Here is an 18,050-nt window from a genome sequence, read left to right as displayed (position 1 = left end):
TAGAGCCAAATGAAAAATTGCTACAGAATAAGGGAGAGGCAGCATTGATTCTTAGGAGGTAAGCAGACCTTTAAAAATTGTTTACTGTAGGTACTTAAGTAATGTGTATACAAGTTTGGCATCCTTAATAGATGCAAAAATACATGAAATAAGAGTAGAAAATAGCCCTAGCCGGCTTGGTGCAGCGGATAGAGTTGTCAGCCTGTGGACTGGAGGGTCCTGGGTTCAATTCTGGTCAAGGACACATAACTCGGTTGTGTGCTCCTCCCTGGCCTGGGCTCTGGTCTGTGCGTGTGCAGGAGGCAACCAATTGATGTGTCTTTCTCACATCGATGTTTCTCTCTCTCTCTCTCTCTCTCTCTCTCTCTCTCTCTCTCCCTCTCCCTCTCCCTCTCCCTCTCCCTCTCCCTCTCCCTCTCCCTCTCCCTCTCCCTCCCTCCCTCCCTCTCTCTCTAAAAAATCAATGAAAAAGTGTCCTCACGTGGGGATAAAAAAAAAAGAGTAGAAAATAATAATGAGAAAGCAAGTTGGTTTTGGGGAAAAAAGGATTAGAGGGAAAAGAAGACAGGTGAATTGCAAGGAACCTAAAAATGTAAAATCTGCAATAAAGTTAGAACTGATAAAGTAGGAAACTGAATCAGTGAAGTGGATAATTAGCTCTATCAGAATATAGAAGAAAAGAACAGAGAGATGAAGACAAGAATTAGGAAGCGTTACTAGGGCTTTGAGGGTCTTTTTCTCATTGTGCCCCACATTTTAGTTGGCTGGTGTGTTGTAAGATCACTTCTATTGACAAGAGAAATTTGAACCTGTACCTATGAACTGCCCTTCTTTGGCTCCTTGGCCAGTACCATAAATGTGTTCCTTTCACCACATCCTTCACCCCTCGTTTCGAATGAAATCTCCTGTCTAGTGCGATACCTCTGAAAGCCATCTGATAGAGCGCTGTCCCAGCACTTCCAAGAATGGCTATTTTTTCATTGTGAAAACACTGTGAGAAGAGCAGCTGAAGTAATAACATTTTTTATTCTTCAAAACAGAGCTGTGGAGCGCAACATAATGACCACTTTCATAACCAAGAAACTATCAAGACCAGAAGTGATTTGTCTACATCTGCAAACCCACACTGAATGCCCTAACTCTCAGCAAAGAGCTAATGCAGATATCTGTCATCAAAACACTCTTTATTACTGTCTTCCTTTAAGAACCTGATCTTCTTTTAATTATGTTTAAAAATCAGTACATATAATGTGATCTCAATAATATAAACAAAACAATCCACACCAACACCAAAGCAAATTGTCAGGAACTATACTAAAATGTTAGCAATGATTATCTCAGAGAGTCATGAATAATGCAAATATTGATAGGTGAATAGATAGATAAATAGATTTAAAAAAGAATTTTTCTGTATTTTACATTTTCTTCATTGAATATCGTAGCAGTAATTTTTTGGCTAAGAAACAAGTTCTGATTTAAAATGGCTTAGACCAATAGGGGCTTCTTTTTCTCACACAATAAGTGCGAGGCACCTGACATTGGTTCAGAGTTAGGGATAACAGGGCCCATTCCTCTGCAGTTCTCTTGTCCTTTCTCTCATGCTAGTCCCTTATGCCTCAAGATCACCTGATGGCTACTGAAGCTCCGGGCATTAGGACTTGTTCAAATCAGGAGAAGCAAGGGATGCTGAGCCAGCTGCTCTGTATCCTTCTATCAGAAAAGCAAAAGCTTTCCCTAAAATGCCAACAGACTTCCGCTTTTGTCCACTGGTCACAATAGTGTCACTTAACCAACCCTGGCTGCAAGGGAGACATGGAGAGTGAATATTTAGCTTTCCAGCCTTCCAGCCAAAGGCAGCAAGGGAGAAGGGGGAAGTTGAAAATGAGTGTTGGGTGAGCCAAACTTTGCTGGCTGCCAGCGCGTTTTTAAAACATGTATTATTTTTATAATTGAAAACATATTTTTGAGATTGTTATGTTCAATTTTAATCTATTATAGAATCTCAATAATGTAAAAATATGCACACCAAGAAGACAAAAAAGTAAAAGAAAAGAAAAGTAAAAAGAAAGCCACAGGAGCATTGAAGTTGTCTGCTCTGGGTCTTGACACAAATGGTATTTCATATTAGCATTACTCTATGTGATCAGGGTGGGGGAGACTGGGTGGTTCATTATTTGTATTTATATGGAAGAAGTGGTTGATGAGATAGTGTAGATGGACTGGTGACTGGCCTGGCGGGATAGACAGGGACCCAACCCTTCCTGATGTAGCAGGTTTGTAGTTTGTCAAGAACCAACAAACGTTTTGGGAAGCTCTAGTTCCGGTGATTTCCGCAGGCTTCTCTGACCTATGAGTCTACTATGTGAATTAGCGCGGTAAATGGGGTTTTAGATTTAGAGCGCTCACAAGAGCTTTCTAGGAAGACATGTTCAAATAGCATCTCTGTGCTGTCCACGAGTAAGCCGGTGTCAGGAGCCTCTATTTCCTAAGTAAATCTCTCTCAATTAAACAGAAAGGGAAGCAAAACTGAAAGCAGTAAATGGACTCACAATGTCAATCCCATTTTGCGCTTTTCCATGTTTTTGAAATTGCCCTAACCAAAAGCCCATGTACTAATAGAAAAACGAGCAGAATATATGAATCACTTGTTTTGATAGCATTATGCTTAATCTAGCTAGAACACTTCACACAGTCATAGAGTATGAGTTTTCTATCCAGCGTGAGTTTTTAAAATGAAGCTTTTCAGTCCTGATTGCCTTGGGAAAGCAGATTTCATAATTTGCTCTCCAGCCTTGCTGGAAAATCCATCTGTCTTTGCAATTGAATTTGCAAAGTGAAATCATTTCGAAGGGCTGTTCTTTTGGCCAGCTCCTCTGCTCCTCCTCCCCTTCCCTGTCTGTTTCCAGGGCTCCCTGTTGGCCTGGGCAGACCACGCCATCCTCTCATCCTCTCTGAAGGAATGATGTGTGGCCCTGGGGGATGGGCTTTGTCCACACCCCCAGCCCCCTCTCCCCCCTCACCTCCCAGATTACACAGCTGAATTCTGCAGCACTTGTGCCTCCGACTCTCAGAGCTGCAGAGTAACCCAGGAGAAAAGTGCTGGGCTGGGAGGCGGTGGCCCTGAGTTCATCCCAGCTCTGTAACTGAGGGACCATCTGGCCTTTGTGTCTGCAGAGCAGACCCAGCCTTTGTTCTAGAATCAAATAAGATAATGGAGGCCCAAGGACTCTGAAAATGACAAGTCCCATAAAGTGTTCGATTGAATTCTGCTCCACAATTTACAACCATTTTTGGAAACGTTGAATTTTAGGTTCCCTGAGGTACAGCCAGTGGACAGTTAGACTTATGAGGCTAAGATTCAGGAGAGAACTCTGAGCTGGAGTTGCGTATTTGGAGTCACATAGTGGGTCTTGGTGTCATGGTATTAAAAGAGATCACCAAGGAAAATTTTGTATATTGTTGTCATTATTATTTTTATTATTTAGGAAGGGTTCCATTCTCCTTTATTTTAAAAAATATATATTTTTATTGATTTCAGAGAGGGAGAGAGAGATAGAAACATCAGAGATAGAAACATCATTGATTGGCTGCATCCTGCACACCCCACACTGGGGCTCGAGCCCACAATCTGGGCATGTGCCTTGACTGGGAATTGAACTGTGACCTCCTGGTTCATAGGTCAACCCTCAACCACTGAGCCACACCGGCCTGGCCCCTTCTCCTTATTAATTATCATAATTAAATTGAGAGGAAGCCTATAACTTATTTTCACAGTGAATCACATTTCACAGGTAAAAAAAAAAACTGTGGTGAAGGCAGTCAGTAAGCCAGACTTTAAAATTAAGGTTTCCAATTTCTCAGTCTTTTGCTTAAATTATTGGATACTAGCCAACAGACTTACCAAGTAATTAGCTTTGATGATTAATTTTAACAACTTCAACTGGATGACAGTACAGAAATGACTTTATGTTTTTCCCCCCAGATTATTAATTAGTGGCAGGGTATAAAATCACCTCAGAGCACCCAGTATTTCTCAGTGTGGTCTATCGACATTGGGGGTGTGACAATTCTTCATTGTGCAGGACTTTCCCACAAAGTACAGGCTATTTGGTGCCCCTGAGCCCACCCAGTGTAAGCCCCTGATATTTTGACACCAGAAATGCTTCACCACATTTCCAAATGCCCTTGGGTGTCTCCTGTCTCACATGCAGAGGCTGAGACCCTTAAAGAAATGTGCCCCATTCTCACATCACATGCAGAGCTTGGCTATACTATTCTCAGAGCCCAGGATTTTTCTCTCCCCTTAGATGAGATGATCTGGTATCAAGTTCCCTTTAGTGTACTCACTTTAGAAATAAGATTGCATCTAAGACTTAGAGTGAATTACATTCTATAGTAAAATAATGCTAGAGGGAGTGGCATATTTTGATTTTGTTCATTGTAATGTTGAGGGCTATAGTTATCAAAGCTTTTTGGAATAATAGCAGTATCCTAGAAAATGAAGTATCACAAAGATGAAAACTTGAGGCCAGGAGAAGTAACTTTTCTAAGACCATAAGCCAGTGAAATGGTAGAGCCAGGAATAGGGAACTTCCAATTTGGTCACAGTGCCTTTCTACCATAAAACACTATCTCCAGGCAACTGATACTTTTGGGTTATTAAAGGTGATAGAAAAGTGTCCCTGAAACAAATTATTGCAAACTCGAGAAGTGGCAGACTAAGGGGGTAGGCAGTTTACCTAGGCCATCAGTTGAGAATGCAACAAAGGTAAAAGGGTTTTTTGATTGCTTGCTAGTTTATAACTTCATTCCATAAAGGACTTTACTTAGCTTGCAATATTAAATGATGATACAATAGAAATAGAAAATTAAATCGGGTAAATACACATCAAAGTAGGAAACCATCCTCAGGGAAAAGAGCCAAAACATGCAGCCTAAAGGCTAACAATTGTTACAGTAGAGGTCCATGTTGAGTCAGAGCTTCCTGGTGGCCAAAGCAAAAAGAGTAACAAACAGTCCTCATTACCCAAAAGATGGGAACATAGAATTCCTCCGGGGAAGGAAAGCTGAATTCTAAGAGATTTCTCAAGGGAGATTTTATATAAGGTATTCTGGTAACAAAATTTATAGCATCAATAAAATTTTAACAGTAAAATTATAATAGATTTCTATATGCTTTTTCTAATAGGAAACTTGAATCAAAACCTGGCCCTGGGTGGGTAGCACAGTTGGTTAGAGGGTCATCCCAATATGACAAGATTGTGGGTTTGATTCCCTACCAGGGCACATACAAGAGCCAACCAATGAATACATAAATAAGTGGGACAACAGATGGATGTCTCTCTCTCCCTAACCCTCCCTCTCTCTCTCTCTGAAATCAATCAATAAATAAAAGTAAAGAAAAAACAAGTCAACTCTAGATCATTAAGGTTAAACCTCAATTAATTGAAGCCTATCCAGTATGGGTCCAAGGTCATTTGGTTCAAGTTTATGGATTTTAGTGGACTCACTTGATTCCGGGCTAGAATTTAGAACATCCAGAGGTGTGGATCACGTAAAATCCCCTCAGAACACTTATATTAATACGTGTCTCTCCTCTTACACAGACTTTGGAAGGACAGTTTGAAATTGTAGGTTATGACAAGGGCTTGGAAGATTGATATTGTATGGCACATCCAGTATTGTTTACTGTTAAACAATAGTCCACAAATCTTAGTGACCCAAAACGTGAAAGTACTGTATTCATACACAGCCCACCACAGGCTCATATAGCCTTCAGGAGCAGCTCACTAATCCAGGCCTACAGCGGGACCATCGGGAACACGTACTTCCCCAGGCAGTGAGGCGGGGGAAGAGAGCATGGAATATGGTACTCCAGCTCTTACTGCTCCCCTCTGGAAGTAACACGTCGCTTGTACTCAGCATTGCAGTGGGCACCCCTGGCTTTTCCTGAGTAGGAAATACTATCTGAATGTAGAAGAGAACCAGAGAGTATAGATCATTAGTAAAGTCTGCCACAGATGGGGGGAAAGGCAGTCCCAGCCAAGCGATGGAATGAGAAAGTCAGGCATACAAAGCAGGGTGGGAGAGAGTGGAAGGGCGAATGGGGCTGCTCTGTGACTGGCATAGCACAGGGAGCCTGGGGCAGGGAGGAGTGGGTTAGAGCTGGGTCCAGAAAGCTCGTAAATGCATTTTAATCAATCAACACTTTACTCCGCAGGCCACAGGGGCCCTTAGAAGGTATTCCAGGGAGGTGGGGTTGGTCCTTTTTTTAGAAGGAGGAGCTCAAGGGAGGAGCAGAAGGGCTATCTCTGCATTTCAGTAATTCTACCTCAGACTTTGAAACAAAAGAACTGTTTGTTTCATATAGAAACGAACTCCCTGCAACATTCTCTGCATTGTTAACTTATGAGGGTGCCTCCCACCTCTCATTGTGATCCACAATGAAAACCAGGCACGCTTTGCCTTTTCCAAACAGTGACTAATGGCGGAGCTTGGCCAGGCAGGCCCGGCATATTTTTCACTCCGCTCTGGGCTTCCCACCAAGTTCTCTCACAGTGGCCTGGCCACGGCCATTAGGGATGATTGTGCCTCGCACTTCCTACCTCATCATCCATCTCCAGAGCACCCCTCTCCAGCCACCCCCTTTTTAAATAGGTTTAATTATTATTTCCCCTGCTTCATGGCACAATTAATCTTCCCCACCGCCTCGGAATTTATGGCCGTGCAGAACCAGGGAGTTTCTGAGCTGCTCACCTGCAGTCTGGGTTTTTAACTCTCGGAGGGAAGTAGGAAGTGGGGCCATGGATGAAGGCCCTGAAATACCTGTGGGCGCCAGTGGGCTCCAGGCTGGCTTCTTGCTATTATTTACCCCTGGTGTGCAGGACAATGGCAGGAGGGGACTACAGAGGATCTAGCTTGGCCTCTGTTCAGCCTATGGGGAGCCTTGAGGGCCAGGAGTGAGCAATTAGGGCTCTCTATTTCGACTACATTTTATTTCCTCCAAGTTTGGTTATGAGATGAATGAATGCTGGGGAACCTAAAGTACAGCAGGGCAGCTACAGTTAACAATACTTAATATGTTTGAAATTTGCTGAGAGTAGAAATTAAACATTCTCACTACAGAAGACGATGAATGTGCAATTTAACTTGATGGTGGCAATAATTTCACAATGTATATATACACCAAATAATCACATTGTATACTTTAAATATTTACTGTTTTGTCAGTTATACCTCAATAAAGCTGGAAGCAGGGAAAGACAAGTAGTTTCTAATGGAGTGTGTTTGTGGGAGAGAGAGGTGACATCCTCGGCCTTATTATAGCGGCTCCTCCAAGTGGAAACAGAAGAGAAGGGCAGTTGGGATCTGGGACAAAAGTGCCACTCAACTCTCCGTGTCACTAAAGACATCCTCAATGGCTGCTGAGGCAAAAGAAGATAACAGGCTCTTAGCTTCACTTATCCTTTGGAGGAGCAGGAAGAGCCTGGTGGGTTGGTAGGAAAAGTAGACAGATGTAATTAAGATAAATGATGGCAGAAGAGACATGGATGGCCCGAGAGGTGGTGCCCACACTAGTGATTACATCCGCCGCCGCCTCCTCCTCCTCCTCCTCCTCCTCCTCCTCCTCCTCCTCCTCCTCCATTCCTTAGGAGTTTCCGGTCTCTAATGTGCACGTCTTTGCTCTAGATACACATTTAGCCAGGCTGTTCTTATATAGCTGCCACAGGGTTGCTTTGGCCTGACAGTGTACTGTTAATAAAGAAGTGGGTATAAAGTCATGACCGCGTTTCACCAGCTTCATTCCAGAAGGGGAGTGGGTGAAAGAGATGGACTCCTGCGTCAGAGGAACCTAGATTCCAGTACTTGTCTTGCCCCTGAAGGCTGTGTGGTTCCCGTGTGTTCTTGTCTTCTGGGTCTCTGAGACCACAGCAGTGACCTCAGGACTGTTTTGAAGTGTGAATGAGATCATCAGATAGAAAGCAGGCACAAGTTCTCAGGAAAAGCTTACCTACTGGGAAGATGCTTGTAGCTGACGTCATAGAACTGATTTTTTAATTTCTGCCATTTAAAAATAGCTGTACCTTTGCTGTCCTTTAGGGACAAAAAATAATGGGGCCTTGTCTGCGGGTACATAAATAGTAACCGGAGAATGGGTTGCATTTCTAATACAGAGCACTTGGATTCCAGCCCTCTGTTTACTAAGCAGCCATTTCTCCTCTTCCCCACCCCAAGCTTTGAGATATTTTAGGTGCAATATACAGAAGCTCTATGTGGAACTCGAGAGGGAGAGGGTCCGGGGAACCTGAAGATGTCTGCAGCTGGAATGATGGGTGCCCTGGAGAAACCGGGGCGCTCCTCCTGGCGGGGGCACCTTGGGAAGAGCCGTTGAGCATGTGCAGCAGGTGTTCCCAGCTGCTTTCACCATCCCCTCCCACGTTTCCTGTTTGAAAGACAAAATAGCATGTTGTCCTTTAAGACCATTTGAAATGAAAGGTACAACTAAATATCATGATTATAAAATTGAAACAATGGGACAAGCACTGTGTTGTTTGCAGTCTGTACATGCCCTCCTCCGGGCCTGGAGAAGGATAAGGAAGTTGGTACAGCTATAGAGGCTGGCGACCAGCTGATTTCTTTCTCTCCTGTGGTCCCAAAGACGAGGAAATAAACTTAAACATCTACATCAGGACTTAGCTATGAGAAAGTGTTTCCCAGTCTAGAGTGGGCTACAGAACAGCTCTCTGCATATCTTTCTTATTTGATTTAACTTTCTGTTGTGGAATTTTACACACACACACAAACACACACACACAGAGAAAGAGGGGACAGTACTGTATAATGAACCCCCACTAAGCTCATAAACCAGTTATCAACATTTTGCTAATCTTGTTTCATCTGTTTTCATAAACACGCATGCATGCATGCACACTCGTGCTTACTTCCCAACCCCTGCTAGAGTATTTTAAAGTAAATCGTAGACACCATGTCATTTCTTTTGTAAATGCTTCCATATGTATTTCTAACAGATGAGAACTTTATAAAACACAGCTACTGTCCCAGTTCACACCTAGTGAAACTGATTAATAACAGTTCCTTCGTATCTTCTGCTTATTTTAAAAGCAGATGGGCTGTGGGCCAAGAGTCCCTTCCTCAGCTCTGCCGCTAACGCACTTCCTCTCACTGGGCCCAGGTCATGTCTTTATAAAGTGAGCCTGTGAGAGAGTCTCTTCCAATCCCCAATGCTTATGTTTCCCCTGAGAATAGCTGGTGATGTGGCCAGGATGGAAGCCGTGGATGAACTCTTAAACCCCCATTTGGGTCATGAACTATTAATAATCAGAACAGTAATGTGGTCAGGAAATGATCAGAGCATGTCCATTGTTAGTGGAGGCACTGAAGCCCTACTTTTACAGAATTCACAAGTGAAAATGCAGTCAGAATTCACTGCTGAAACGCTAACCATTCCAGTTTCAACAGAAATTCTCCTGCTAGGCTTGTCCCGTGCATACCTCCATTGATGTTTGCTGGTCATGGTTAATAATAAAACCAAAATGCACTGAGCACTTGCTATGTCCCCGGCACTGTGCTAGCTTCTAGAAAGCATGGTCTCCTTGGCTTTCACAATGCCTCTTTGTAGTCGGTATTGCTATTCCCAGGGCAGTGACCACTCCTGACACAGAGGTGGAGGCCGACGGTGCTGCTGTATAAATCCATAACCACACCCTCTGTGAGAACTCTGCTTTGTGGAAGGTCTTCTGCCCCACTAATCTTCATTTAATTCCCCTCCCCGAGCATGTTGTCACCTAGTGCACCCCGCTGACAGGCCCTCTGCAAGTCCTCATCTGAGTGACGGCCCTGGAAAATCAAGCTGCGGTCTCCAAAGGGAAGGAGGATCTGCAGATTATCTCCTCAGCATGTGCAGTCACTCTGCTGGCAGCTCTCGGCAGCTTTTATGTTGCCTCAATAAAGAGAAAGGCTGCCAATTGTGTGTAATGTTCCGTTCAGAATTCTCCTGGCTGGCAGCGGCGAGACAGCAGAGACCCAGGGCAGATGAAAAAAATCCCCACTCAGCCAGATCCATATCCTTTTGCCTTTGCTCGTGTCCGGAAGTTGTTTTGAGAATCTTCCCATAATTCTTTATAGATCCTTGGACATATCAGACCAGGAGGAAAGGGAGGAGGAAAGGGGGGGTGCGTGGGCAAGCTGGCTGGGGGTCAGATCATTTTGCCATAACCAGCAGGCAGTTTCTTTCACAAATCATTGAACCCTGAGTAGCCATTATCGTCCCAACTGCTCCCTATTAACTAGGCCAGACTCTTAAGGCCCTGAGAGCCAGACAGCATTCCCCTTCCTCTCTCTCACTCTGCTCAGACCATGGTTAGAAAGCAAGCGACAGTTTACACAGATTATTGATATATACTAAGATGTTTCTCATACCATTTCTTTGAGATGATTATCACCTGACCTTATTAATAAGAAGGCAAACAACATCAGAAAGTTTTCAATTGAAAAAAGAAAGAAAGGCCCAGAGACATAAAGTGGCTGTCTCAAAGACACTCAGCTAATGAGGTGAGAGCCAGGCTTGTCGAACAGGACTTCTGACTTAAAGTTCTGTTCTTTGCCATTATGGTGTGCCTTCTAGATATTTCGTCAGCTTCCTGGATGATGGGGTACCAGTGTGGAGTGGGGAGCTAGCAAGGAGACCTGTGTCTTTGGTGGTAGGGAGCAGGAGAAAACCTGAACTTCCTCTGATTGCCTTCTCTGAAGGTCTCAACATCCTCTTAGCAACCGACTAGTGATCATATTGGCTTAAAAATCATTACAGTGAAATCCAAAGCTGGGGGGAAGGGACATCAATGCAGAGACATTGCTGGGGAGAAAGTGCTCAGAGGGGATGTGGGCACGCTGCCACCCTCCCCGGCTCTGGCTCTGTCCATGACTATGGACTGGTGGCTGGGCAGATATTTTGACTCTCATTTCAGAAATGCAGAAGCTGAGGAGAGAGGGAGTGAAATGATTCATTTTCTTTAAGGATACCTGGAAATTTGAAATCTAAAAGTTTTCTCTTTAGATAAAAGCATTTGAAGGGTCCAGGCTAACTGCTGGTCTTTAGAACGGAAATGTTGACGTCACTAATACGTTTTCACCACTAACAGGGGTCCTGGGTAATGCTAAGGTATTGCCTCTTGGGCAGGTCAGAGTTTCTAACCTTGAGACAGGTTCTGAAGACTCTCATCCTTCCAGCTTGGATGCTGGCGACATCTCCAGCCCAGGGGAGTGGCCAGACCCAACCCCCAGGAATATCACTCCTCTTATTGGATCAGTTTCAAAAATTCTTTCAATAATTTTTAAACCAAGGGTTATGCATTCATTATAGAAAAAACACTGACAATACAAATAATCAAAAAGAAAAAAGTGCCATTCCACCACCCCAAAATCATTACTGTTAACATTTAAATAAATTTTATGTTGTATGTGTGTATATTATAAATGTAAACATATACATATACACATACATCGTATTTAATATTTTTATTAAAATGTACTGTTTGTGACCATATATCCCATTAACGTATTATAATTTTTTCCCATGTCAATATGTAAACTTCTACTTTACCATTTTTAGTGGTACCATGTTATTGCATTGCATAGAGTACCATGATTTCTTAATTGTTTTTAAATTACATATTTTACTCATACAAGCAAATACACAGGAGAATTGCCATGGTTTATTTAATCTTTGCCACCTCCAGCATTCCTTTTCCTTAAAGCATCTAATACGTCCAGTAACTAGTATTTGAATTTCACTTTATAGTTTACAATACACTTATACACATATTATTTCATTTGAGCCTTTAAGGCTTGTATCATATTACTATTTTCCTCATTTTATAGATGAACCTTAAAAAGCTCAGAGAGGCTAAATGATGTATGCAGTACCCTAAGTCCAGTTAATGTCAAAGAGATGCTGGGCCCAGAGATGGACACACCCCCTGTGGTAGGGCAGACCTCCATCGTAGGCAGGGAGGAAGTGGGGACCAGAAGAGCGGCCCTGGCGTGCTCCTGTCTCTCCCCCCGACACCCACTTAGGCATTTTTATGTGTACTGACTTGTTTCGTGACTGTTTCCCTTATGGCTGTGTGCTTTTTGAGAGCAGACACCTGTCTTCATTTCTCCTCTCCCCTGCCCCCACCACAATAGTAGTGTACAATACTCAGTTCATGTTTCCTAGGTCGGTGTGTAAGTGAATGAATGAATAAACAAATGAACAAGTGAATGAATGAATGAATGAACGAACGAACTAATGAAAGGTGTCACAGAGATAAGCGAATTGCAGAGGCTGGATTTTGACAGCTTCCTCCGTGCCTCTATTTTCAGTTCAGATATTTTAATAAGCCATCTTGGTGTCTGAGTTTTTGTACTTGTGCAGGTTTTTGTCACCACTGCAAAGCTCCCACACGGATGCATGGAAAAGCATGTTCAAAACCAAGGGCAAGGAGAAACTGTCTGCATGCTAGATTCCCTCTAGCTTTTCCAGTGCCCCACCCTGGCCCCAGCTGGGATGAACCAGGCTCACCTGAAAGGCATCTCCGAAGTTACCTCTCTAATATCCCTCATTTGGAACTACTTGATATTTATGATCTCATTTGAACTGCTTGTGTTAGCTTAGCAGCTTATAGCATACTTTATGAGGGTTGTTTGAAGTGCTATTATTGTTGACAGTAAAAGCTGTATAGCAGAATTACAAGAAATTTTGGAACAAAAATCATTCAAATCCCATCACCTAACAAGGCATCTATTTTTATTTTTGCATAATCTCCTCAAAGTCTCATCCTTGTGCATATTTTTTTTTTCCTACTCGTCACAGGGAGCATGCAGCATTGTTTTCTGCTTTTTCCACTTAGTATTACTGTAAGAAGCCATAGCCGATTTGGCTCAGTGGGTAGAGCAACATCCCGCAGACTGGAGAGTCTCGGGTTTGATTCCAGTCACGGGCACTTACCTTGGTTGCAGGCTGGATCCCCAGCTGGCCATGGTCAGGGTGCATGTGGGAGGCAACCAATCGATCTGTCTCTCTCACATCTATGTTTCTCTCTCTGTCACTCCCCCTCCCTTCTACTCTCTCTAAAAAAAAGCCAAAAAAATCATTATTGTAAGAATCTTTCCTCCTCCACCATTTTTCTGCGTAGACTTTATAATTATCTTTAAAAAATGTTATTAATTTTTTTAGAGAGAGAGGAAGAGAGAGGGATAAAGAGATAGAAATATCCATGAGAGAGAAACATCAATTGGCTGCCTCCTGCACACCTACTAGGGATCAAGCCCACAACCCCAGCATGTGCCCTGGCCAGGAATCCAACCGTGTCCTTCTGGTTCATAGGTCAACGCTCAACCTCTGAGCCACTCCAGTGGGGCATATTATCTTTTTAATGACCAAAACCCCTCTATTGGATTGATATGGCAGCCCCTGTGTTTGCCATTTAAGATGTTCCTAATTTTCCACTAACCCATACTGTGGCAGTAAACATTGTTATGCTTATAGCTTCTGCATTTGTTGCCTGATTTCCTTAGAACGCCGCCCTCCCATGAGGGGCGTTGCAGGGTCTGAGCAGCACTGTGCTCGTGGCTCTTGCCACTCTGCTTCTCCACAGGCCGTGCCAACTGATGTCCAGCAGCGATGTGTTTACCTGTCAGGGCAGCTTCATCAGTATAGGATGTTGTTTAAATTTTTTGTTTGCTAATTTAGTAAACATAATGTGGTACTTCAGGGTTGCTTTATTTTGCATTTCTTTGATTATTAAAAGAAATTAGCATTTTTTCCCTCTGGGTACCTTTTGGATTTCCTTGGATGTGAGTTGTCTGCTGCCTCAGTGCTTCGCCCATTTCAGTAAATTTAAATCTTGATTTTAAAAAAAGCCAGACCCAGTAAAATCTTTACACACAATAGCTGTTGTATTGTTAATATATTTTCCAGTATGGTGTTTGCCTTTTAATTTTAGATATATATTTGTAGTAGAAAACACCTTATTTTTATAATTAAATCTGTCAATTTTTTGTTGTTGTTGCTTCGAAGCATAGAAAGCTACCCTCCCTCTGGAGACCTAATAAATATTTAATTCTACCTTCTGTTATTTTAAGCTCTTTAATTCATCTGGATTGTATTTGAGTATAACTTAAGTTGCAAATTACATTTTTTTCCAAATTGCTAATGTTATTCTAACCTTTTTCTGTTCTCTTTCTCAGGAATTATACACCAGATGAAAGGTGATTATGATACTGCACTGAAACTCCACAAGACCCACCTGTGTATCGCCCAGGAGCTGAGCGATTACGCTGCTCAGGGCCGTGCCTACGGGAACATGGGCAATGCCTACAATGCTCTGGGCATGTACGACCAGGCGGTCAAGTACCACCGGCAGGAGCTGCAGATCTCTATGGAAGTGAATGACCGCGCCTCGCAGGCATCCACACACGGGAACCTTGCTGTGGCCTACCAGGCCCTGGGTGCCCACGACCGGGCCCTGCAGCACTATCAGAACCACCTGAACATTGCCCGGGAGCTGCGTGACATCCAGAGTGAGGCCCGGGCACTCAGCAACCTGGGCAACTTCCACTGCTCTCGGGGGGAGTATGTCCAAGCTGCCCCCTATTATGAACAGTACCTCCGGCTTTCTCCAGACCTTCAGGACATGGAGGGAGAAGGGAAGGTCTGCCACAATCTTGGCTATGCCCATTACTGCCTGGGAAATTACCAGGAGGCGGTGAAGTACTATGAGCAGGATCTGGCACTGGCCAAAGACCTTCATGACAAACTGAGCCAAGCGAAAGCTTACTGCAACTTGGGCCTAGCATTCAAGGCTCTATTGAACTTTAGCAAAGCTGAAGAGTGTCAAAAGTACCTGCTGTCCCTAGCCCAGTCCCTGAATAATTCCCAGGCTAAATTCCGAGCCTTAGGGAACCTGGGCGATATATTCATCTGTAAAAAAGATATAAATGGTGCAATAAAATTCTATGAGCAGCAGCTGGGCTTAGCTCATCATGTAAAGGACAGAAGACTGGAGGCCAGTGCATATGCAGCCTTGGGCACTGCATACCGAATGATCCAGAAATACGACAAGGCCTTGGGTTATCACACGCAGGAACTGGAGGTATATCAGGAGCTGAGCGACTTGCCAGGGGAGTGCAGAGCTCACGGGCACCTGGCTGCTGTCTACATGGCCCTTGGGAAATACACAATGGCCTTCAAATGTTACGAAGAGCAGCTGGATCTAGGGCAGAAGCTGAAGGATCCAAGTCTAGAAGCCCAGGTCTATGGCAACATGGGCATCACAAAGATGAACATGAATGTGATGGAAGAAGCCATCGGCTACTTCGAGCAGCAGCTGGCCATGCTGCAGCAGCTGAGTGGAAACGAGTCTGTGCTCGACAGGGGCCGGGCCTACGGCAACCTGGGGGATTGCTATGAGGCCTTGGGTGACTATGAGGAAGCTATCAAGTACTATGAACAATATTTATCTGTTGCCCAGAGTCTGAATCGCATGCAAGACCAAGCCAAGGCTTACCGGGGCCTAGGAAACGGACACAGGTAAACGTGGTTGATAAACTTGCACAAAGAGCAGTTGTGACAGTAATGGCATGTGGTTTGTTAACTACAAAACATTTTCATACGTATCTCATTTGGTTCATCCAATGATTCTGTGAATTTAGCAGGGGATAGTACTACCTTTATGTTATGGAGGAGGTAACTGAGGCCCAGAGAGGTTAGGTTAATCTCCAAGGTTACACAGTTTAAAAGTGACAGCTGAGAGTCACACCCAGGGCTCTTTGACTCTGACTGCATTGCCTTTTTGTCTGCATCGTAATGAGCAAGATAAAAGATAATAAGAATGGGAAAGATGAGTGAATCAATTTCACTGAGCTTTTCTGAATGCCTCCCACATTATATGAAGTGTTTTTTAATACGTCATCTGTACCCACCAATTATTTGGCCCCCATTTTGTTGCTTTTAGGGAAAGCCATTTGATAATGGCAGGAGTGAATAAATATATATTATCATCATGCTGGGTACCTTGACTATATATCTTGCTTAACATTTATAGCAATCCTGTATTGCTCTACATGATTATTATCTGCTATGAGATGTGGGATTTATTATCATTTAGAAACTGAGGCTCAGGAAAAGGAATTTACGTGCCTCCACACAACTGGTTTGGTCTGCTGCCAGAATCTATGTTCTTCCCAGTCTTATCACGTCATCTCTTAGCAGCAGCACAAAAAGATACACTGTTGGCTAAGGTGATGCTTTTCCTTCTGAATGTGGGGAGCCCAAGAAGGTGTCTCTGTCTGCAAAATATACGGCTTCTCCAGATAGGCAGGGGATTAGGGCTCCTGGAGTGGAGGGAAGGCAAGGGTCAAACTAAATCATCACCCTCCGAGTGCTCGGAGGAGTTCAGGGTGAAGGATTTATAGCTGTTGTAAAGTGATTTCAAAAACATAGTCTAAGCAGTAGTGGAAATTGGGAGGCCTGAAGAACCAAACAGTTCACTTGCTATCATTGTGCCTATTAATATATTTTATGTTTCCTCTGGGGTGTATATCCCATTGAATCTCAAGCTCTTGGGAAGGTCACTAAGGGATGACTTTTGAATTGCTTTCCAGATTATGAAATTCCCCTGCATCTCACTCTAAGGGCACATGATAGATTTTAGCTAGAAGAGGAGTTAAGAGCTTCTATAGTAAGTGACAGTGACAAATGCTTTTCATTTTCTCAGGGGCTTTAGTATGTCTGCACCTGCACAAAATAATATCATTGCTTTTCTGTCTACATCCCCACAGGGCAATGGGAAGCTTGCAGCAAGCCCTTGTGTGCTTTGAAAAGAGGCTCGTGGTCGCCCATGAGCTCGGGGAGGCCTTTAATAAAGCCCAGGCCTATGGAGAACTGGGAAGTCTGCACAGCCAATTAGGGAATTACGAACAAGCCATTTCCTGCCTTGAACGCCAGCTGAACATTGCTAGGGAGATGAAAGACCGAGCTCTGGAAAGTGATGCGGCCTGTGGCCTTGGGGGCGTCTACCAGCAGATGGGGGAGTATGATACAGCCCTGCAGTACCACCAGCTCGATCTGCAGATCGCAGAGGAAACCAACAACCCCACATGCCAGGGCCGAGCCTATGGGAACCTGGGCCTGACGTATGAATCTCTGGGCACCTTCGAGAGGGCTGTGGTCTATCAAGAACAGCACTTGAGTATCGCTGCCCAGATGAACGACTTGGTGGCCAAGACGGTGTCATATAGTAGCCTCGGAAGGACCCATCATGCTTTGCAGAACTATTCCCAGGCGGTCATGTACTTACAGGAAGGTAAGTGCAAAGGCCCCCGTGGTCTCTGGGTCTACTCTGAGATGGCGTTCAGAGTCTACTCAGAGGGCCGTATGCACCGTCTGAGTGGCCACCCGGCTTACAGTGAGGATCTCAGAAGCCACTCCGTTCCACTCGGAAACCATGATGCCCGCCCCCCCCCCCCCCCCCGGGTGTTCTTTAATAGCACACAGGCATTCTAGGGTCCAGCTTGTCTTACGCTGCCAGCCAGCTGCCCAAGGAGCAGATACCCTCCTTCCTGCTTCTCAGGATCCTCTGAGTGAACAACACACTCTGCCAAGGTGAATCAAATAAGATCTAATCATGTCAAACTTAAGAGTCAGAGGAAAATTCTTAGAATATATCACAACTATCCAGAAGTCCATGTTGATGTAGCAGCTGAGGTCCACCCCTGAAGCATCAGTCTGAGGGTCACTCAGGCAGTTGACTAGACTTCCTTCTCAGAGCTTATGACCTTCAGTGCTCGGGATGGGGCACAGTAGTCTTGTTCCAGGCAGCCCCAGAAAGTGGCTGCAGCTGCTGTTGCTCCTCCCCCTCTCCCTGCCCTCCCCCTTCTTGCTCCTCCCCCTTTCCTTCTGCTGTCAAGTTCCCTTCAGTTACCTCAGTGCTGGGAGGCTTCCTTCACCTCTTTTCTACTCGGGAAAGCACTGCTCCTCCCATGGGCACATT

The 18,050-nt window shown here is 44.2% G+C and overlaps 1 protein-coding gene across 2 annotated transcripts in view; it reads left to right on the top strand.

Moving 5' to 3' along the window:
* TTC28 (tetratricopeptide repeat domain 28) overlaps window positions 1–18,050 on the top strand; it is a 379,945-nt gene that overhangs the window by 286,821 nt on the left and 75,074 nt on the right. For both annotated transcript variants that reach the window (XM_081113799.1, XM_081113798.1), the window contains exons 7-8: window positions 14,248–15,589; window positions 16,840–17,363. In XM_081113799.1, coding sequence (XP_080969925.1) covers window positions 14,248–15,589; window positions 16,840–17,363 — 1,866 coding nt within the window. The remainder of the gene's footprint in view (window positions 1–14,247; window positions 15,590–16,839; window positions 17,364–18,050) is intronic.

The sequence above is a fragment of the Myotis nattereri genome, assembly GCF_964212035.1.
Source record: "Myotis nattereri genome assembly, chromosome: 19".
NCBI lineage: Eukaryota > Metazoa > Chordata > Mammalia > Chiroptera > Vespertilionidae > Myotis > Myotis nattereri.
This window is presented reverse-complemented; position numbering and strand designations above follow the sequence as displayed.